Source organism: Loxodonta africana, chromosome X (genome assembly GCF_030014295.1).
Source record: "Loxodonta africana isolate mLoxAfr1 chromosome X, mLoxAfr1.hap2, whole genome shotgun sequence".
Classification (NCBI taxonomy): domain Eukaryota; kingdom Metazoa; phylum Chordata; class Mammalia; order Proboscidea; family Elephantidae; genus Loxodonta; species Loxodonta africana.
In genome coordinates, this window is record NC_087369.1 from 116043171 (window position 1) to 116067383 (window position 24213).

A 24213-nucleotide genomic window follows, 5' to 3' on the forward strand; every position below is an offset into this window, starting at 1 on the left:
TTCCTAATAATAGTCATTAACAAGTAATACATACAAATGAAAAATAAGATGGATGAGGTAAAGGTAGAGAGAGCGATAGAGGTGATTAGGAAGAGGGTTCACGTGCGCATGAGTGGAATCCCTTTGTAAGTCAGGGACTACATGTACTCACTACAAATATAGATCATGAGACTCTTGCTTTCAATGTAGCTGCTATTCAATAGATAGACACAGGTTGATTACTTTTAGTAGATTTCCACCCATTCTCACATGAATCAGTTAATTTCAGATTTGTTCCTTGTTTGCCCATTAGTTTACTTAATAAAACCAAAACAATATAAAACAAAACAAAAATACCAGGAGTGGCTAGAATTATTGAAAAAGTAAAGGGATAAAAATATTGATTTTTTAAAAATTAAGATATAATTCACATACCATACAGTTACACCATTTTAAAGTATATAATTCTGTGATTTTTAGTGTAGTCACAAAGTTGTACAACCATCACCTCTTTCTAAAGCTAGGACATTTTCATCACCCATAAAAGAAACCTCGTATCCATTAGTAGTCACTCCTCACCCCCCAACACCCCCATGCCCAGACAACCGCCAATCTAATTTCTATCTCTATAGAGTTGCCTATTCTGAATATTTTATAGAAACGAAATCATACAATATATGGTCTTTTGTGACTGGCTTCTTCATTTAGCATAATATTTTGAGGTTCATCCACGTTGTGGTATGTGTCAGTACACGTGAAGAATTCTTTCTTACGGCTGAAAAATATTACATTGTATAGATACACCACATTTTGTTTATCCATTCATCTGTCAACGAACATTAAGGTTGTTTGCATCTTTTGGCTATTGTGAATAGTGGTGCGGTGAACATTGGTGTACAGGTATCTGTTTGACTTCCTGCTTTCAATTCTTTTGGGTATATACCTAGGAATGGAATTGCTGGCTCATATAGTAACTCTATGTGTAACTTTTTGAGGAACTGCCAGACTGTTTTCCAAAGTGGCTGTACCATTTTACATTCCCACCAGCAATGGATGAGCTTCCAATTTCTCCACATTCTTGCCAACACCCCGTTATTTGATTTCTAGCCATCCTAGTGGGCGTTAAGTGGTATCTCATTGGGCCCTGGTGGCAAAATGGTTAAGCGCTTGGCTGCTAACCAAAAGGTCGAAGGCTCAAACCGACCAGCTTGCTCCATAGGAGAAAAGACCTGGCAATCTGTTTCCATAAGGATTACAGACTTGGAAACCATATGAGGCAGTTCTACCCTGTCCTTTGGGTCATTGTGAGTCAGAATCAACTTGATGGTAATGGGTGTGGTTTGGGTTTTTAATGACCAATGATGTTGAGCATCTTTTCAAGTGCTTGTTGGCTATATGTATATCTTTGGAGAAATTTCTGTTTAAATCCTTTGCCCATTTTTAGAATTGGGCTCTTTGTCTTTTTACTTGTTGAATTGTTAAGAGTTCTTTATGTATTGTGTATACACTTCCGTTACCAGACATGATTTGTAAACATTTTCACCCATTCTATGGATTGTCTTCACTTGATGTTGTTCTTTGAAGCAAGGTCATTTCTAACTTGGTTTTGTGACCCCTTAAGGGTGTCTTCACATTTTGCAAGGGTTAGTATGAGTTTTAAAAGGTAGAAAAATAATTTGTCTAATGAAAATATTATATGTGTGTATATGACAAAATAAAGGAAAATTCCCGACAAAATTAGAGCTTATCGTAGCTCAAAAAATGTATACTTTTAACTAAATATTTTTCTCTCATAAATGATTTTTGTTATCCCAACTCAGATAACTATATTTCTGATTTCCTTTTTTTTCCTTTCCAAATCCAGCAACTGCTGGTGAATTTTTTTTCAGTCACACGTTATAGTTGTATGTTGTTGTTAGGTGCCCTCGAGTCGGTTCCAACTCATAGCGACCCTATGCACAACAAAACGAAATACTGCCCAGTCCTGAGCTATCCTTACAATCGTTGTTATGCTTGAGCTCATTGTTGCAGCCACTGTGTCAATCCACCTCTTTGAGGGTCTTCCTCTTTTCCACTGACCCTGTACTCTGCCAAGCTTGATGTCCTTTCTCCGGGGACTGATCTCTCCTTACAACATGTCCAAAGTTTGGAAGACGTAGTCTCTCTATCCTTGTTTCTGAGGAGCATTCTGGTTGTACTTCTTCCAAGACAGATTTGTTCGTTCCTTTGGCATTCAATATTCTTTGCCAAAACCACAATTCAAAGGCAATATTTTTTTTTCAGAATAGATAAATAGCTTAAGTAAGACTGTATGATGTATACGTATGTTGTAAACTGCCAGTTCCTTGGTGGAATAGTTAAACAATTTTTCTTTTTCTTTCTGCTCATTAGTTGACTAGGTAGAGGTATGAACTGTGGATATATGGTGAAATTTACGTACGATTATGATGTAAAAAGTTAAAATAATAGTAAAGTGTCCATTAAAATGACTATTGTTATTAGTCATAGCGTGACTTATTATTTTAAGATATTACCACCCTCAGGAACCCTGGTGACACAGTGGTTAAGCTCTTGGCTGCTAACCAGAAGTCAGCAGTTCAAACCCACCAGCCCGCTCCTTGGGACAAAGCGGTGGCAGTTTGCTTCTATAAAGATCTATATATAGCCTTCGAAACACTGTGGGGCAGCTCTACTCAGTCCTACAGGGTCACTTTGAGTTGAAATTCCACTCGATGGCAATGGGTTTTTTACCATCACCAGGAGCACTGGTGGCACAGTGGTTAAGAGCTCAGCTACCAACGAAAAGGTCAGCAGTCTGAATCCACCAGTTGCTCCTTGGAAACACTGTGGGGCAGTTCTACTTTATCCTATAGGGTCGTTATGAGTCAGAATTAACTCAACAGCAACAAGTTTACTTGCCTCGGAGTCACCTCTGACTCATGGCAACCCCATGTGAACCAGAGTAGAACTGTACTCCATAGGGTCCTCAACGGCTAACTTTTAAGAAGTAGATCACCAGGCGTTTCTTCTGAGGCACCTTGGTGGACTTAAACCTCCATTCTTTGGATTAGCAGCTGAGCACGCTCCATTTTAAGATATAGAGAATATTCATATTAAACACTTTTGAAACTCTGAAGCAGAAATTTTTCATTGCTCACAGTATGTGTTCTTTCTAACAGGAGGATATGAACCTTAATGAAGAACGAAAAGCTCCTTTGCGAAATAAAGATTTTACCACCAAACGTGAGATGGTTGTCCAGTATATTTCTGCCACTGCCAAATCTGTAAGTAGTGAGACTTTCCCAGCACCAACATAATGAGCTTAGCATTATATGCTTAAAAAAAAGGGCTTTAAATCTTCACATTCTTGCCTCAATGTACTCATCTAGACTATTCAGAAAACAGTTTATACATGTATTTTTATACTTTTACTATGTATTTCAAAACTGTTCATAATTAGAAAGAAGACAACTCCATTATTATGAATAAGAAAGACTAAGGAGTGAAGGCTCTGAGTTAATCAAGTGAGCTTCGGAGCACAGGTTCGTGCACTTACTAAAAATTGATAGCAATTTGCAGGAATTCCGCTTAATATACGGTTTGTTTGATGGAAATTGTAGATTTTGAGGTAGGAGACAAACATAGCCTAGCCACAAGCTTTAACTAAATTTGCATTAAACCTACATGTCTGGTGTCTGCTTGTATGCTATTCTGGCAATTTTTAAAAATATGCAGCTTTGTTCATTTTTTAATCATTTTATGTGATGCCAGTTATGTAAACTGCCTCATAACTGTTGTCGTTTAGCTGTATTAATCCAGTCTGTTTTTGTGAGTTTCAAAAGATTTGATAGTAGGGTTTGTTGAAAGGAGTTGTTATCAACAGGAAAAAACTTAGTGCTTTAATGGAATGTTTTCCTTCATTCACTTCCTAACATGATTCCAAAAATAGTCTTCATATTTGATTTTGTTTTGTAATAAAATGTAATTTTGAAATGGTGAAATGTATTTTTTACATTTCTGTAAAGAAACCTGTTCATATCTATAACCAAAAAAACCAAACCCAATGCCGCCAAGTCTATACCGTGTAGGACAGAGTAGAACTGTCTGTCCCATAGGGTTTCTAAGGCTGTAATCTTTATGGAAGCCAATTGCCAGGTCTTTTCTCCTACAGAGCCACCTGGTGGGTTTGAACTGCCAACCTTTCATTTAGCAGCTGAGCACTTAACCATTCTGCCACCGGGGCTCCTTCCTTCCATAAAAATCACTTTGTGTATGTGTGTGTGTATATACATACACAATGGGTTTTGTCTGTGTGTGTGTGTGTGTATGTATGTATGTATGTGTATACATAGAAACTCTGGTGGCGTAGTGGTTAAGTGCTACGGCTGCTAACCAAAGGGCTGGCAGTTCGAATCTGCCCAGGCGTTCCTTGGAAACTATGGGGCAGTTCTACTCTATCCTATAGGGTCGCTATGAGTCGGAATTGACTCGAGGGCACTGGGTTTTTTGGGTTATATATATGGTTTTGGGGGGTATATATACACACACAGACAAAACCCGTTGCCATGGAGCTGATTCCGACTCATAATAATTCTATAGGACAGAGAAGAACTGCCCCATAGGGTTTCCAAGGAGCGGCTGATGGATTCGAGCTGCCGAGCTTTTGGTTAGCAGCCGAGCTCTTAGCCACTGCACAACCAGGGCTCCACAGAGATATGTATCATACGTATTTTAAATTTAAAAGTTGATCAGTGAAGAAAATGTTCTTCATTGCCAAAAAACTATTTTAAAATTATTTGGATACCCTATTCTATTTCAGTACAGTAATTCCGGTGGCAATTGCTAATGCATTTTGTCCTGAATTCTGCGACTATATTGATTCTATATTGTACTTTCAGCCAAGCTAAATCTGAATGCTGAAGTATTTAAACATAATGCATTGCAGCTCTGCCAGAGCAGAGCAACAGCATGTTTTTTAATTTGCTTCTGGTATCCAAGGGCAGAAATATGTTTCAAGTGATAAGTGAAATTTGCCGTGAGCGTCGTTTTCAATAGAATTAGGTGATGCATAGGGTTTTACTTTGAAATTCTGATGAATCTCTTCTCATTTTTGCACTCAAGTTATTGTTCACAGAAAAGTGCTTTAGGAAATGCAGGGTGTACATTCAGTGTTATTTTTCAAATACCTAAAGGCAAATGTGCTAGTAAATCAATATAGCTAAATCTGAGTGCAAAGTACAGATAACAATATATGAATAATCATGTGGTGTTTTTAATGATAAGATTTTTAGTGCCATTGGCTCATTTGTTGTTGTATGTATGGAAGTGGGACTGAATATAATGAAGATTATATGAAGCTCTTATTTCTTACCCTTTTGATTTTTACTCTCCATCTCTCTACAAAGAACTAGTTTTCATTTTTTCCTATATTGTTTCCTTTTCAACTGACCAAAATAAATGCACATTTTAGGTTATATAGTCATTTATCAGATTAAAATGCTACAATTTTGGTAAATATTTGATGAGCTCTCTTGAATTGCCTTATTCAGAAGTTAGAAACTGAATATTTCTCAAAAGACATGAAAATTCCATGCTTAAAGTATTAGCCTCGTAATCAGTACTGTAGCTATTATGACTCTTATTTGTTCATTCAGCATGTATCTGAACACTTAATACATGCATGGTACTTTTGATAGAGTTCAAGCATTATACATTTTATTTGCTAATATTTTTTATGGAATGAATATTAGGAGAGTCCACTGACAAGATATTTTAAAACTTTCTCACTTTGGGTAGATATTGCTGTGTTCTCTGTCATTAAAACAAAGAAAATTGCTTACGTAATTTCCTTCTGAAGGTGAGAGGGATACTATTCAGTGACAAACAACACTCACTCTTTTCTTCTCTTCATGATCATGACACTGATTAAGTTTAAATAAGTTTACCTATGGGCTTATGTGTAGTTAAGGTTTCTGTCCTGCTGTCTTTCTGTGTGCTTTTGATATGTCTAGCATGTTTCGTACTTTTTTTTACACTTACTTTTTCATCTTATTGATAACACTGATTAAGAATATTTCCTTGTTTAAAGTAAATGATTGTAACCACTTGTTTATGGAAATGCTTTATAAGTAGTCAAAACTTCCATCATGAAGGAAAAACAAAGTTAAGGGCTAGAGTCTCTGCTGGAAAAATGTTTTGTAGTCACATGTTAAACATGTAAGTGAGGAATACGGTTAAATTTATACATGAATTGTACACTTCCCCCTTTAAGTTTTGCATTAGTCATTTTGTATGGAATCTAAAAACAAAACAAAACATGAGCTCAATAAGAAATGCCCATCATTCTCCTGCATTCTAAGTAACTACATTAAAGTAAGGTGAAACTATGCACAGATATATGGTCAAATTCAGTTTCTAAAGCATACAAGTCTTTTGCTGTGTAATTACTTTGCTAAAATTAGTGTGGAATAAGAATACATAAAGGAAATTACAATGATAATGATGAAAATATTGCTTAGGTTTTTTCCCCTCTTAATTGAAAGTCACGTGGTAGAGAATGTTAAGTTGTGTGAATGTTTACGGGCAAAAAAATGGCTTGGCTAACTGTATCAGTGATGAATGAACTTTTAATAGGGGGATGGGGTGGGTGGAGAAGAGCCTCTTCTCTGCATGTTATTTCCCATCAACTGAACTCACTGTAGGAAGTGTGGTTATGGACCTGACCTAGGGTGATTTGTACATGTGATAATTTGGCCACAAATAATCTGGAAGAGCCTGTATTTCAGAAGAGCAGCATATGTTTTCAGATATGGAAAATTGAGCTTTGTTGATAATGAAAAAGTTGTCATGCCTATCCATAATACTAAAACAGGCACAATATGTCAGGGATTTAGAGGAACTACACTTACCAGTATGTACATGTAGACATTTATGAGAAAAGTTTATTGACTGAAATCCTAACAGTCATTTGCCAGATGTCAATATCCTTATTAGAACATTAAGAATCTAATTTATTTCTAACTTAAATCACAATCTTTGAAGTTGAGATTTAAAAATATGTAAAATTATATATCTTTGAGGACGCTTGAGCCGTTCAGAATTATCATGTTTTTAATCTCAGTAGGCAATAATTTACAACGGTAATACAAAATACATCTACAGACATGATATCTTAATAACAAGCTGTTAAAATGTTGTAGTATCTCTCTCTGTGTGTGTGTATGCACGTATTAGTTTTGCTTTGCTATTGTCAGATAATTTCTTTCTCAGGTCTTCTTTTCTGGGTATGGTGCAACAGTTGTACTTAAATATAACCAAACTCCACTTTCTTTTTAGTTTCTTTTAGCTTCCCTTGGCTAGTCCAATCTACTAGTAGTGTGTGCTTGAGCTAAATGCAACAGTTTTGCAACCCGAGTGAATTATTAAATTGGCCGTATCCTGGTTGTTTCACAGAGTATATAGACCTGCTTTCATTGTTAGGACAGACTCACATTCTTTTTTTTTTTTTTTAGTTTCAGGCCTGCCTGTGTTAAATAAAGGGAAAACATAAGACTTTGGTGAGAGGAAATACTTTAGGCCTAGATATATCTTCTAATACAGAAGTCTGTTAATGGCAGCAAAGCGGCTTTTATTCACCTAAATAATCACTGTCTGTAAATAGTCTGTTGAATGAATATTTAAGAAAGCTGCTTTTCTTGTTGGAGATTCATGGGTCCCTCTGAAATAATTTACTAGAAGCTATCGTCTTTTTGTGTCTTATGGTATCTTGTTCAACTTATGATTCTTACTGGGGTTTCAGTTAAATTTTATTTTTAAAGCACTAGCTGAAAAATATAACACATTATTGGTAGTAATGGCTGTCAGATTAATGGGTTTAAATTGTGATTAGCTCTTTTTGGAAATTTCTTGATATTCAAGTGTGGGAGTCTGATGACAACGATTTGACCTGTATTTGGATTTTGGCATATAATTCTGTTTGGGACCATGGTGTTACTTCTTGCTTTCTTAAACACTATTCTGCCTCTTGGAAATTCTCTTATCTCTTATCTGTTAGGAAAGCTCAATCAGAGTTGCAATTTTTGAACTGTTTCCTCTTTATGAATATGTGCAAGTTTGGATATAATACGCTTCTTTGCCTTCATATTATATAGAGAACTCTTGTAAAAGAAATGCTAGAATAACCTAGAAAACAAGAATAAAAGGCAATCTATCATCTTTGTAATTTTCAGTTTCCAAACATAAAACAATATTATAGACCTTAAATTTAGGGAAATATAAAAGATTCCAGTTTGTAACCTAAAGTTCACTTCCTAACTTGATGCATGAATTTAAATGCAGCATTTATATTCTGATATACCTTATTTCAACCTTAACAGTATTTCTGTCATAACACGGAAAGAGAAAAAAATAAATTTTCTATCCATACTTAGTTTTGAGGGGCTGTGAGCTGGTCAGATACCTAATACCTGATTACATTTAATCATGCATTACTTGATGTTTAGATTGCACTATATGAGAAGCCAATTATAGTACATAAAAAAAAACCCTCGAATACTAATTATCTTTTATTTGGGAATCCTTCTTTCACAGACTTCATATATTTTTGAAATACGGTAGAAAATAGTACTGATATATTTGTTTTAGCCTCTAGATCTAAAGTTTTAACAGCGTAGGGTTAGCTATTTACTAATTTACTAAACACTAAACTCCTGTGAGAAGCTTCTGATTACTAATATTGTTGCTGTTTGTTCTTTTTTTTTCACACCATAACCACTCTCCGTTGACCACTGCATGCAGATAGTTGGAAGTAAAGTTACGGTGAGTACAAAAGATGTGTTTTACCCTTAGATATACATTTATGCTTTGGGGAATTGAGTGATTTTCACTTAAAATATTTTATGTGTTTGGTTCTTCTTTTGGTGTATATTTTGATCAAAGTTGTGTGAGACGAATATTAAGTTCAGGTGATTAGGATTTAGCTGTGGTAAGTATTTTTTTCTTCTGTGGTTTTGGGAAGTGCTTTTAGAACTACAATATGCTTGTATATTTTGTGTTGGAAATGTTTTGTTTGTTTTTGGAATTATGCCTGTGTTAGACTTTGATTCTGATGAAATTGTGTGTTTTCAAATAGTACTTTGCCTTTGTTTCTCACGATGGCAGGGACAGACCTATAACGTGTTGGTTTAGGCTAACAGAAGTTATTAAAATACCTCACTTTGATTTTAGTTTCATTGACCGTGTACTGTAAGAAAACAACCCTTGATGTGCAGTGAGGAGGCCTAGGTGCTTGCCTTTATTGGGTGCTACTAATTGGCTCAGTAACTTTGGGCAAGTCATATAATTTCTCTGAATTTCAGTTATTAAATGGGTAAATTGAGGTGCTTGGCTTGAATTATCTCTTAAGGTTCTTTTCCTTGCTGTCATTTAAAGGTTTTATACTCAAGGCATTGTATTTCGTTGCTATATTTACATGATACATTATTACATAAGACACCGAAAGTGGCCCGTATTGTGATTGAAAACTATTTGTGATTACCATGCTTTCATGACTAAGAATTCTATATTTAGAGGACAAGGCATAGAACATTATTGTTGATATCATCAAATACAGCAGTGTCTATAATAGTGAATGTCTTTTAATGCTTGTTTTGCTTGTAAAAGTTGATTTCTTCTTGGTTTTCTTTTTATTCATGTGTTATCTAGGGGTAAAAACATCTCCCTTTCATGATAATTTGAAAAATCAACTAATATTTATGTATTGTTTAATATATGCCAAGAACTGTGATAGGCTCACTGATGACTGGAAAATAAGAATGAGATAAGACCTTATGGTTTTAATGATATATGTTGAAATAATTAAATCTTAAATTGTGTGTGCTGATTATAAGCGTAATGGGAATTCACATGTAGGAGAGAGAAGTGAGATTGGAGTAATTGCAAGTTTCTGGATTTAAGCTGGGATTTCAAGAATAGTTGTTATGGCTGGAATTGACTAGGGAAAGGAAGCTATGGTGAGGCTCCCAGGTTCTGTCAGTAATGTCAAACACAAAGATTTGGAGAGACAACCAAGCTGTGTGTGTGTGGAAGCCTGGAAGGGGGAAGTAAGAGATGAGGTTGGTTGACCTTGTTGGACTAAAAAATGTATATTGAAAAGATTAGAAAATCAAGTTGAAAGGGGACCTTGAAGTCCAGGCAGAAGATTAGAAACTAGTTTGAGCAAGGAAGTGACATGATAAATCCAGGGTTTTAAAAAAAAAATTTGATAGCAGTAGGTAGCCTAGATTAGGCTAATGGTTCTCAAACTGGAAAGTGCATCAAAATGCACATTTTATTCTCCTCTCCCAGGATTGTGATTCATGAGGTTTGTGGTAAGGCCAAGAAATTTGCCTTTTTTTTCTCCAAGTTCACAAGTGATTCTGAAGGAGGTAGTTTGAGGAGGCCCTTTGAAAAACTCTGGATCAATACAGGGAGAGACTTCTGTGGGAAGTTACCCCAGAGGCTTTCTTGTGGTAGTTGAGGACCTGTATTAAACTGGAGACCAGGTGTAGGAAGGGTGGAATTAAATAACGAAGTTTTGGGAAGTAAAGGCATCTTGAGTTTGTTTCTATATGGGATGGAGCCAGCCTTTGTTTCTGGACTTGGCACCATAAGCAGCTTTGTTTCTGGACTTGGCACCATAAGCAATCCAATGACTTATGCTAAAAGCCGGAGAAATATTACTGATTCCTCCACATCCAATCAATAACCAAGTTCTGCTAATTATTTCTCCTAAATAACTCTCAACCCTCTCCTGTAATTACCCACAGTTACTTCCTTAGTTTAGACTCTCATTATTTAACATGCCTGTGATTGCTGTGGAAACCCTGGTGGCGTAGTGGTTAACTGCTACGGCTGTTAACTAAGAGGACGGCAGTTCGAATCCGCCAGGTGCTCCTTGGAAACTATTGGGCAGTTCTACTCTGTCCTATAGGGTCGGTAGGAGTCGGAATCGACTCCACGGCAGTGGGTGTGGTTTGGGTTCGGTGATTGCTGTAGCCTCCTAAGCAGTCTCCTTGTCTTCAATCTCTTATCCTGCCCATGCATGCTCTACACTGTTACCAGAGATCATGCTGTATTTCCTTTCTTAAAACCTTCAAATGACTCCCTATTGTCCTTTGTGATCTTATCCCTGCCTTCTTTTCTCATTTCATTTCCAGGGCATTCTGACATGTGCCTCTCCCTAAAGAAACACTTGGCAATTCCTTAACACCCTATTTTTTAATACCTCTAAAACAAGCACATTCTGTTTCTTGGAACTGGACTGCCCTTTTCTTCTTTAGTGTGCCCAGCAAGCTCCTAAACATCCATCAAGATTAAGTTTCATGTTACCTTTGAGAAGATGATGTCCCAGATAACTCCTTCCTTCCCACAGTACTGTGTATATAGCTCTGTTGTCATATTTAACCTATTATAATTAATCATTTACGTGTCTCTCTTCCCCAATCAATACAACTCCTACCCTCAAGAAGTTCAGTCTAATGGGGATGAGAGACAGATAAACAAGACTGAAGATAGAACCTGAAATGCAATAAAGTAGAGGCTGCAAAATGGCAGGCCAGCAGGCTGTATGTGGTTCATGGAAAAGTTTTGTTTTGTTCTGCTTTGTCCAGTGTTTTAAAGACATACATGTTGTCATTGATCAGTAGTATAAACCATTTCATACCTATTGTTTTATCTATAACCTGCCCCTCATATTTGAGTTTGCAAAGCTGCTCTAAAGGAAGGAAACTATAGGAACCAGATTTTAGAGGAACTGATGAGAGATGAATTCTAGAGTTTAGGTGATAGAGTTTCCTTAAGGAGGAAGATTTTTTGTTGTTCACCTGAGACTGGAGGAGGAACGAGACAACAATATATAAAATCACTGTGTGAAAATAAAGTACAGAAGGGCTCACACTGCATGGGCTCATCAGTCTTCAAAAGATGGGCAGTGTTTGTTCATTGATAAAATAGGCAGGTGAGACTTGCATAGAGGTTCTCGAATAACCACCTTAAATTTTATTACATAAGTTGGCCAAAAAAATGAGTGATGCAGAAGCCAGATGGAAATTGGAAAGATGAAATAAGCTAGGTTTACATGGCCCTGTTTTTCTTTTGTCTATCTGATGCTGATTAGAAGCAGAAATAGAGTTTGAAACCCTCTTGATCTAGAACTACCATCAGCCTTACTTTTTATTATTCTCTCATAGATTTTACTTTAAAATCAAGCTGGAAAACTGCCTGTTTCTGAACACAACCACCCTGCCAGCCTCATGCAGCCCTGCTTCTGACTTTGCTTGTGGTATTCCTTTTGCATAGAATGTTTTCCTTCATTTGTCAGCATTCTGCCCTTCCTCCACAGCTCTTCTAATAAAGCCTCTCCTCACTCACAGCCTCCTGATTCCTACCTAGTCATTTCTCTGAACTCTTACAGCACTTTATTTTTAATTCTCTTATGGTATCACTCTTCTACTTTATCATATAGTTTCTATTACAGTATATGTTTCTTAAAGGCTTTTCTTATAATACGTCTACTTTACTTTCATTTATAGTAATTTATATCATTGAATAATACTGTTACCTTTTGAGTCTGTCTTTTTAATTTCGAAGGATAGACTTTATAAAGGAATGCAATTTTTAATAGAAGTCACGGGTTTAGAGACAAATAGATCCGGTATCAGATTCTGACTCTGCTGTATACTAGCTATGTGACTTAATCTCTCTGAGCCTTCTTGCAGAGCAACCCCACGTATTACAGAGTAGAAGTGCTCCATAGGGTTTTCTTGGCTCTAATTTTTTTTTAATCTTATTCGGGAGGGGCCCTGGTGGCAAAGTGGTTAAAGTGCTCAGCTGCTTAACCGAAAGGCTGGCAGTTCGAACCCACCAGCTGATCTGTGGGAGAAAGATGTGGCAGTCTGCTTCTGTAAAGATTACAGCCTTGGAAACTCTATGGGGCAGTTCTACTCTGTCCTATAGGGACGCTATGATTTGGAATTGACTCCACGGCAGTGGGTTTGGGTTTTGGTTTGGAATCTTAATCAAAGCAGCTGGCCAGGCCTTTTCTTCTGTGGTACTGCTGGGTGAGTTTGAAATGCCAGCCTTTAGATAAGCAGTGGAGTGCAAATCATTTGTACCACCTAGGGACCTCTCTGAACCTTAGTCTCCCATAATTCAGATTGGGATAACAATATTAAATTCATGGTAGTTTTTTTTTTTAATCAAGCAAAGCTGAGTTTATCGTTTATCATAATAAGGTGCTTTTTTTTTTTTTAGTTTTCTAAGGCTGCCGTAACAACAGAGTGAGTTGTTTTAAAGAACAGAAATTTATTTCATCATAGTTTTGGAGCCTAGAAGTTCATGTCAGGGTCTTTCTTAGCCAGGTCGATGCCTTCTGAAAGTTGCCTCTCTCCTCATTTCTGGTAGCTGCCAGCAATCCTTAGCATTCCTTTGCCTTTCCTGTGTGTGTGACTATTTCCATGTCTGTTCTTCCCTTTTGTAAGATACCACTGTGGAGGGATTAGGACTTTGACCCACCCTATATCCTACCAGTGTGATTTAACTGATAATATCTTCAAAGAAAGATCCTAAATTCATAATAGTTTTGAAGCTTATTGTTCATATTTAATATATTTAACATACGAGTCTTGTTAATAGTAGGCCCAAATTATTTCTTAAATGTATCGAATTCTATTAAAATCTTTAGTATCAAAAGATATAAAACATGAAGAGCACATGGGGAAATAGGATTTAATCTGGGTCAAGAATGGTGGGAAGGATTCAGCTGAATGGAAACAGGCAAATGCTCCACCTATTTATTGGAAGCTGTGTGTTATGTGGTATGGGTTATTGCTGGGCTTTGAGAAAAAAACCAACGATCCCTGTGTGGCCCCAAGGTAATATTGACTAAGTTATTTTAAAGATTTAGTAAAATAGTTTAGGATTTGGTATACTGTAGATACTGTTTATGAAGGGAAAGGTAAAATACCTTCCTGTGGATATTTAAAGTAGCAGAGAGAATTTTGAGTAGGGTAGAGATAGCCACTTTTCGGTGACCTCTAGCTCTAAGTTATTGTTACATAACTTTTCAAACCAAAATAAGTTGCTTTTGTTGCTAACAGATTACGTAAAGCAAATTTTGAAAACGACTATAGTGATTTATTTGATTTGATTGTAACCCAGGGATAATGGATCTGCAGGTGGAAAAAAAAAAGCATACTTCTGTGGAAAAAGAGTAAGAGTTGACATGATTACATCTGATTATTGGAAAATAGCATGAAAGGCAACCAGACACTGAACTGCTAAATATAAGGTAGTTTAATGGCGTAAATAGTTGAGTGCCTAGAGCAGCAACAGATTTTTGAAAAAGTGTTCTGAGATCAAATAGACCTGTGTTTGAATCCCTGATTCACCACTCATTTATTCCTTGGGACTTTGTTAATCTCTTTAGCCACAGTTTCATTCATTCCCTGAACAAAGAATTACTGGGCATCCATTATGTGCCAGGCATTCTTCTAGGTGCTAGAATGATGAAGAATACAGGTAAATCCTCATGGAGCTTACATTCTATTCAGGGAGACAGATGATAAGACACATCAAATATAATGGCAGGTAGTGGTAAAAGTGCTATGGAGGAAGACAAAATAGGCAAAATGAGAAGGCAGAGTGATGGCGACGTGCTTTCAGATAGGTAGGCTGTCTGAGGAAATGGCATTTCACCAGAGACCTGAGTGAAATTAGGGAGAGCCATGCAGAGAGAACAGCAAGGGCAAAAGTCTTGAGGCAGGATTGTGCCTGGAATATTTGAAGAATAGCAAGGAGGCCACTATTGCCAGAATAGTATTAACAAAGGAAAGTATGGGGGTATTTAATAAACAGGGCTTCGAACCGGCTCTTCCCAGTTCAGTCATGGCTGAGGAAGCAACACTGGAACAGACCCAAATTTTTTAAAATACTGGGTGAACTGGAACCATAACGGGAAAAATTATGGGTTGAAGCCCTGATAGAAACTTAATCTCCCTCATAGAAAAGAAGAGCAGCTACGTGTCGCATAGCAACCAAGCGTCTTGCCCATTGGATTTTGTACAGAGTTGGAAACAGCAGTTTCCCACTCAAAAATGGTGGCTGACCACACCGCTTTGAATGTGTGTCGCTCTCCTAAGCCCTGGCAATAATTCAGTCTCACACATCAGGTTCCTGAAAGGGCTCGCCATGCCCTTTCTGAGCCTCCCGTTCCAGGGCTTCGACTCATAATTTTTCCCATTCCAGTTATGGTTCTGAATCACTCAAATTTAAAAAATTCCAAGTCTGTTCTGACTTGACTTCATTGGCTATGACTGAACTGGTTTGAACGGTTTTGAAGCCCTGTTAATAACCAATCCCAAGAGCTAGTTAAGGGGGTTAGAAACATATTAAACAGTTGTTCTGTGCTGTGGAGTAGATTCTGACTCTTAGAGGTTCCATATGACAGAGTAGAACTGCCCCATGGTGTTCCCTAGGCTATAATCTTTATGGAGCAGATTGCCAGGTCTTTCTCCCACTGAACCACTGGTGGGTTCCAACCACCAACCTTTTGGCTAGCAGCCAAGCACTTAACCATTGCGTTACCAGTGCTCCTGTAGTGTGTGGTAAATTTGGCAAGTTAGGTTGAGGTCATTTTAGGAGGGATAGGTAGAGCACTTAGTACTTTAATAGTGAGAAACCCTGGAAGGTTTTGAGCAATGAAGTGACAAAATCTGAGCTGTGTTTGGAAAAGATTAATGTGGCAGTGGAGATTGGAGAGGTTAGAGACCAAGGCAGGGAGATCAAGCTGGAGCTGTTGTAATACTGTAAGTAATGAGACGCTGAACTGGAGTGTGGTTAGTAAACTAAATGGAGGGTGTAGATGAGAGAGATTGTGGAAGTAGACTATATCAGCCTTAGCAAATGATTAAAAAGGGCAGAGGGGATGTGTGAATCAGTAATGACTGAAATTTCAAGCATGAGTGACTAGAATGATGGTGACTTGAGCATTCTTAGAGAAGTCAGGAGCAAGACCAACTTTGGAGCAGAAGATGATGCGTTCATTTAGACATGTTAATCAAGGAGAAATTACTAAAATCACAAAAAGCAGAGATAAAATTATCACCACGCAAGAACGTTTCTTTAGCTCTTGTAGTATTAGCAGTATAATCTTATAATTTTGGTTCCTCTGTTTCAAACTTTTCAACTCATAGCAACCCTATAGGACTGAGTAGAACTGCCCCATAGGGTTTCCAAGGAGCGGCTGGTAGATTCGAACTGCTGACCTTTTGGTTAGCTCCCTTCACCACCGGGGCTCCGTTTAAAATATACTCTGTGTAAATTGGTGCTGAGATTATATTGATTATTCTTATAACTTCACCTGTTTATAAACTGAAGCCTAAATATCTTTAATAGGCAGTAAAGGACAGGTGTGCTTTTAAGTGATTCAGTGGACCGGGATAGAGAAGAGCTAATCATTTTGGTTGCCTGTAGTATTGCTTGCCAGCTATATAGCATCTTACATAATTCAGATGTCAAATATTTCCAAAGACTGTCGTATTTGCAGTGTTTCTAAATAATCTCAGTCAAAAGGACATCCCCATCGTAGGTGAAGGTTAGATACAAAGGTATGTTTCTTTGCCCTAATTGGGGCACAGGAATCATGGACCTTGATTAAATATTGCAGGAGTTTTTTTTCTCAAAATAGAGCCAAATGAATTTGTTCCTCCAGGTTGTCAAAGAAGGTCATAGCGAGAGTAAGTTCCTGTTGAAAGCGTGAACTTACAGCCAGGCTCAAACTAATAAATTGAAAGTGTTATTGATGTGTTACTTATTATAAGACCAAAACCAAACCCAGTGCCGTCAGGTCGATTCCGACTCACAGCGACCCTATAGAACAGAGTAGAACTGCCCCATAGAGTTTCCAGGGAGCGCCTGGTGGATTCAAACTGCTGACCCTTTGGTTAGCAGCTGTAGCACTTAACCACTATGCCACCAGGGTTTCCTTACTTACTATTAAAAAAAAATTTTTTTTAGTAGTAATATCTATAAAATACCTCTAAGCGTGGCAGTATGTTTTTGTAGGCTGTTATACTACTATTGCATTATTAAATTGAAGTTTTATTAGTTTACTTGACAGAATAGTATCTTAATGCTTACTTCATGTAAAGTTACATTGTGTCAGGCCAATTATTTGAATCTGTCTTGTGAAAAAAGCTGCAAAGAAGATGAAATCTTACTTGGCTATTTTTTTTCTTTTAGTAATTGTGTAGTCCAGAAGGGGGAGACAAAACATTGATTATTGGAGTTTGAGGTAGCTGGTTCATGACAATAAAACTTTGCTTTCTTGTACTCCAATTTGGTTTTTTTTTCTTATGGATTTAGAAATTGTAGGATAGTTGTTATTGTAAAATATTTAGCTTTATGGTAGTGATAATTTTGCTAAAAATCTAAATTCAATCAGAATAAAAATAATCAATGTCATTATTCTTAACTAGGAAATATAAAGTGGAAAAACTCATTTGGTAATCAGATGAAAATAAGACCCGAAACTGTTTAATGATGGTACCTTATAAGTGATCTTTTAAAAGTAGCACAAACACTATTAAAGTACCAATTTTGGTCTTCTCTAATTTCACATTCATTATGTGCAATGACTAGCTACTTTCCCGTTTCCTAATGTTTTAATACTGCAAGCCAGTTTGTGTATTATACCTGTTTTGGATAGGGGTATCTGAGGCTTTGTTATTTAAATATTCATTTTTAGAACAATTTCTTATCCGTCCCTTCTCTTCTAGTGCAGTGTCATAAGTTGCATTGATTTATTACGCCAGATTATATTCATTGTTTAAGGAATAATAAGATAATGTAGATTATGAAATATTAACAAATCATCTTACGCTGGGCATTTGCAAGTGACTAAATGACAGTATGAATATTGGCATTAAGTTTAGACTTAAATTCTGTAAATTGATTACATTAATATTTATGAGTAAAGGGGTAGTTATATTTTATATCTCCTGATATTGGAAACAAAAGATGTATTTTTCATGCAGGATTCTGTATTGCAAGTTTATTAGTTGCGCATTTCCATTGTGTTGTGTTAGAGGTTTCTGTTGAGGCTATTTCTCTGTGTACGTAAATAGGCCAAAGAGTAGATTTAAAATCTTATGCATGAGATAAGGTACTCAAAGCTAGTATTACTATTTCATGTTGGGTTGATTTTTTTTTATTTTCCAAGTATGGCAAAAATTTTGATTGGCTATATAGATGAGATAATTATGATATGCCATATAATAATTGATTCTTTGTTTTTGCTTTATTAAATATATCCTCTATAACAGTAATCCCTTAAAAACTCTGTGTAAAATTTGCTATTGCCATTTTAAAACTTAAAGTGTTGTGACACAGGGATATTTTTCACGAAGCAATGCTTTTTTTGATCCAAGTTGCTAGCCTTGTCAGCAGGGGAAAATAATCATATGTGATCAATATTAAAAAATTTTGGGTCTTTTCTCACATACTTGATTTAATTTCCTATTTTTGTTAATTTTCTTTTATCTGTTTATGTATCAGGAAAGGACTATTTAGTTGAACCAATATTAGCTTATTTGAGTGGAAGAAGGGCAAAATGCTGTTCTGTGCCGTCAAGTTGATTCTGACTCACAGCGACCCTATAGGACAGAAAAGAATTGCCCCACAGGGTTTCTTAGGCTGTAATCTCCACGGGAGCAGATCACCAGGTTTTTTTCTACTGTGGAGTGGCCGGTGGGTTTGAATCGCTGACCGTTCAGTTAGCAGCTGAGCACTTAAGCATTGTGCCACTAGGGCTGAAGGGCAAAATAGGATGATCTTAATAATGCTACTTGAAAATTAGAAACTGCTTTAGCATTTTCAAAGCCCTTTCACATAATTTCTCATTTGAAGTTCATGTATATGTATTTCTGTAGGTTTGTGATCAATTTTTCAGGAAGACAATGCCTCTGCTCCCAAATTCCTGAAGGCTACTTAGAGTGTGGCCTAGTCTCATGATTTTTTTTTGGTAGACAGCTATGGATGCATGCAGTCTTTTGGGTAGTATATAGTGGCCAAGTTATTTCCTGTCAGTGGTCAACCTATATTCATAACTTGAATTAGTACCTAGTTTATATGCTTGTATAAAATGCTTTGTGGCTCTGCATTTCTGAATAATGGTTACGTGACTGTTGACATTTAAGGTATTTTTTTTTCTTACTGTGGTCACCATAATTCAGATACCATGATTACTGCATTAATTGCATGTGCTATTATATTTGTAACCACAATTACCTATCAAAACAGCATAGAAAATAAAAATGAATTTTAAGAGCATCAATCAAAGATATAAAAAGCTCTCTGGGTTCAGTTTTTTGCTGATCTCTTTGTAAATGTTTACTAACCTCTCATGGTTCCATTCTTCAAAGAACTTGTGATCTAAGGAGAAAATAACTGCTTGTGTAATGTAATTCCTGTGCTTTGAGAATAGTGACTACCTTGTATACTTTAGGGAAATCATTTGTATTGATAATGATGCTTTTTAGGGGTGGGGAGAGAGTCTTTGATTTGGAGGGCAGTTCTACAAAAGGTCATTGACAACAGTATTCCAGAGAGAGTGTGTGTCTGTCTGTCTGTCTCTATCTATTCATCTATCTCTTTATACCCCCCAAAGGTAAGTAAGCTTAAATAGATTCACCCCATATTAGAAAGAAGTATGATAAGAGATGTGAAGCTTTTCCTAAAAATTATTTCAGATTTTCTTATTTATGTGGAATTTTTTTTTAAATAAGAGAAGGTGTATAAAATTCATTTTGTTATGTTTAATACTTAATAACACTAGAGAGTCCCTGGGTAGTGTAAACGGTTAATGTGCTCGGCTACTAACCAAAAGGTTGGAGGTTTGAGTCCACCCAGAGGCACCTCAAAGGAAAAGCCTGAGATCTACTTCCAAAAAATTAGGCATCGAAAACCTTAGGGGGCACAGTTTTACTCTGATACACAAGGGGTCGCCATGAGTCAGAATTGACTGGATGGCAACTGGCTTCATTGCCAGGAACTGTGCTAAGCATGTCCGTGTAAAAACTAATCTTCACAATTACCACCCCCCTTTTAAAAAGGAATGTGAGGCTTAGAAAAGCAAGTATATTATCTAAGGTTATACAGTAAGTAATTGGAAGAGCCAGAACTTGAACATAGAATGATTTCAGAGCTTGACCTCTTAACCAAAGTAAGAATTTGGTGGATGTCACGCAGTTGTGGATAATGATCAACACCATGGGTGTGTACCCTCTGCAACACTGTTAACATTTAATCCTCTTTATGCTAATAGACAATTTGTATCTTCTGCCAGCTGGAGTACATTATAGTACATTATGGTCATACCTACCACACACAGAGAGCCCTGCCCCGTGGAAAGGTAACCGTATCCCAGAGAATTAAATACATCTCTTAGAAGAGGTATATGCAAATGTTGCTCTATGGGCCCAAAATGACTGTGCCAACATGGTCTCTTTGCTTTCATAGCAGATGTTCGGAAACATCAATGCAGAGAAAAAGAGAACATACTAAGCAACTTTAATGTGAGGAAAGAGATGCTGCTACTTTAGGAATTAAACAAATATTAGAAATAATCCCATTTTTAGCAATGGCCTTTAATGTTTTAAAGCCATTTTCCCCTTGTGTCTAAAGTAGATTAAACACTGTGTCTCTTCTATTTTTATATCATCAGTATTCACCTTTCTTATGTACTCCTGCCTTTTATAATTAATTTCAATTAAACATTAGCTTTGTTTAATTAATACTGTGTAATTAAGTTGCTTATAAGCTCTCAGAGGGCAAGGACCATGTCGTTATGCACCTTAGACATTTTAAGTACACTACATTATAACAGTGATAAAATAATTCAATATCCTTTTCTTCAGTCTCTGTATATTCACAACTCTTCAGACACTGAACTGTATATAAACTGAAATGAGATACTTGCTAGTTATTTTACAATGCTTCTCGAAAGTGGAAGTTTTCCTCCATTGCAAATGCAGCCCAACATCTTAAAATCTTATTTTTTTGCCTAGAGTAAAACTAAATTTATCCTGTTGCAATTTAGATCCCTTCCCCTTTGATAAGTTTTCTGCTTCAACTGAGGACAATTGTTCATCATCGCTCATGCAGTCTGTCTTAAGGTACTTGTAGGTATAAGTGGCCCCTTGGCTTCCTCTTTTCCCACTTCCTTTATCTTTCCATATAGTGCCACTTTCTTTTTAGTTTCATTTGAACTGTCTGTAGTTTGGGGCCTCAGAACTATAAGTGCTGCTTGATAACACAACCAATCTAAACGCTCTCATTCTCATTTTATTAAGCGCGTGCGCTTGTAGTTCCTCAGTTTTAGCAGTGACACTTCTTTTGAAGGTGACTGTGATTTTTGTATACAAATTCAACTAAAAAATATTAACAGCCTCCACCTCCCATTATTGAAGAAATTCCAAAAATAACTCTTCATTGTCTTAACTAGAAACATCCTGTATGTTCACCTGGATTTTTTGCCCAATTGTTTTTGCTCACAGGTTGATATACAAAGTGACTGATACCCATAGGAAAACCACTACACAGAGTAGATGCTTAGAGAATAAATTATAACATAGTGAAAATTATAATGTTTAGACTCAGAAGACCTTGGTTTGGGTCCTGGCTCTCTTAGTTATTTGGGGTGAAACACTCAACTTTTCTTATGCCTGAGTCTCTTTGTACCTGCCCTGCCATCCTAATAGAGTTATGAGACACTTTGTAAACTGTAAAACACGCTACAAATTGAAGTCATTGTTAGAGTAATAATCAAAGTAATGATTCTTGTGGTTGTGCCTAATATGCATTTTTGGAAGACTGTGCTAAACTAGGAAACCCTGGTGGCACAGTGGTTAAGTGCTACAGCTGCTAACCAAAGGGTGGGCAGTTTGAATCCGCCAGGCGCTCCTTGGGAACTCTGGGGGGCAGTTCTACTCTGTCCTATAGGGTCGCTATGAGTCGGAATCTACTCGACGGCACTGGATTGGGTTTGGGTGCTAAGCTACAACTAATGCCAGCTTAAAAAGATACAGGCATTTATGCATTCATTCCTGCGTTACTCTGTGTCAGTTTAGAAACCAGTGATTGCCATCCAACCTGCTGCCCTCGAGTTGATCCCGACTCACAGCGACCCTATAGGACAGAGTAGAACTGCCCCATAGAGTTTCTAAGGAGTGCCTAGTAGATTTGAACTGTTAACCTTTTGGTGAGCAGCCATAGCTCTAACCGCTATGCAACCAGGGTTTCCCTTATAGCTATAACCTTTGTAAAAGCTCAGGTCTTCTAAGAAGGCCTTTAGGCCACGGACTGCGTTTAAATTCACCCTGTTGTGAAAAGGCTTAGGTAGTCGGAAAGATTCTCTCTAATCTTTCATCTAAATCTTAAAATATCTGCATTTTTAAGTTGCTCAGCCATGGTAGCTGTCATAGATTGAATTGTGTCCCCCCCCCCAACAAATATCTGTCAACTTGGCTATGCCGTGATTCCCAGTATTGTGTGATTGTCCACCATTTTGTCATCTGATATGATTTTCCTATGCGTTGTAAATCCTATTACTATGAAGTTAATGAGATGGGTTAGCTGCAGTTATATTGGTGAGATCTACAAGATTAGTTTGTGTTGTAAGCCAATCTCTTTTGAGATATGGAAGAGAGAAGTGAGCAGAGAGACAGGGGGACCTCATACCACCAAGAAACAAGAGCCAGGAGAATAGCGTATTATTTGGGTCCAGAGTCCCTATGCTGAGAAGCTCCTCAATCAGGGGAAGACTGATGACAAGGACCTTCTTTCAGAGCCCTTTCCCTGGAGCTGATGCCCTGAATTTGGACTTTTAGCCTCCTAGTCTGAGAAAATGAATCTCTCTTTGTTAAAGCTACCTACTTGTATTTCTGTTATAGCAGCACTAGATAACCAAGACAGTAGCCTTTTGCCATTTCTTTAAAGTTCTTTTCTCCCCAGAATATTGTATACAAACCCAAAAAAACCCACTCATAGTGACCCCATAGAATTTCCAAGGCTATGAATCTCCGGGGAAGCAGACTGCCACATCTTTCTCCAGAGGAGCCGCTAATGGTTTTGAACTGCTCACCTTTCCATTAGCAGTTGATAGCTTTACCACTGCAAGGTCACAGGAACCCAGTCAGAAGTGTGAGAGTTTCTAGGGTAGTATTTTGAGATTCATGATAGTAAGTAAGCATTTGTTTTTGTCTTAGTAGTTCTAAATGTTTAAATAGAATATGCTGTGTTTGCTTTAAATATATGATTTAAATCATTGGTTTTTTAAAACAAATCTTTTTCCAGTTTATTCTTTTTATTTTAAAAGTCATATACTTTTCAAAGTTGGATAGCGTAAAGAGAGGGAATTAAGAAAAAGTCACCCACACTCCCATAATTATAACATAATCATTGTTTAGTACTTTTGGTACATTTATATCCAGTCGTTTCTCCACTTCATAGGTGCTTTTTTTTAAAATATGGTTTCTACCAGTTTTTGTAGCTATACTTTCCCTTCAGAAATACGTCCCTGTTTTTTTTTTTATGATGAGGTAAACTGATACTGATAATTTTTGATAGATGATAGCTCCTGATAGTAAAGTACTATTTTTTTAAATTGTGCATTTAAAAAAAAAAATTACTGCGTTTTAGGTGAAATTTTACAGCAGAAATTTGTTTTTCATTTATAAATTTTATATACAAGTTGTTTTGTGACATTAGTTGTAATATTCACGATGTGTCTGCACTCTCCCCCTTTCCCTTTCTGCCCTGGGTTCTCCGAGTTCGTTAGTCCGGTTTTCCTGTCCCTTCCTATATTATTGTCTTTGCGTTTGGGCAGGTGTTGCTCATTTGGTCCAGTATACTTGATTGAACTAAGAAGCATGTTCCTCACTCATGTGTGTTATTGTTTGTTTTCTAGGCCTGTCTAATTCTTGGGTGAGAGGTGACTTTGAGAGTGGCTTCACTTCTGAGTTAGCAGGGTATCCAGGGTACATAGTCTCAGGGGGTTCATCCAGTCACTGTGAGGCCAGTAAGTCTGGTCTTGTGAATTTGAATTTTGTTCTACATTTTTCTCCTGCTCTGCCCGGAACCCCCTTTTGTGATCCCTGTCAGAGCAGTTGGTGGTGGTAGCCCAGCACCATCTAGTTCTTC

General features: G+C 37.0%; 1 protein-coding gene across 10 annotated transcripts in view; it reads left to right on the forward strand.

Annotated features, from left to right (window-relative positions):
- DIAPH2 (diaphanous related formin 2) overlaps positions 1-24213 on the forward strand; it is a 940735-nt gene that overhangs the window by 80785 nt on the left and 835737 nt on the right. For 8 of the 10 annotated variants that reach the window (XM_064277941.1, XM_064277943.1, XM_064277944.1 and 5 more), the window contains 2 exons: positions 3159-3263; positions 8776-8796. In XM_064277941.1, coding sequence (XP_064134011.1) covers positions 3159-3263; positions 8776-8796 — 126 coding nt within the window. The remainder of the gene's footprint in view (positions 1-3158; positions 3264-8775; positions 8797-24213) is intronic. The other 2 variants (XM_064277942.1, XM_010599558.3) reach the window with 1 other exon arrangement.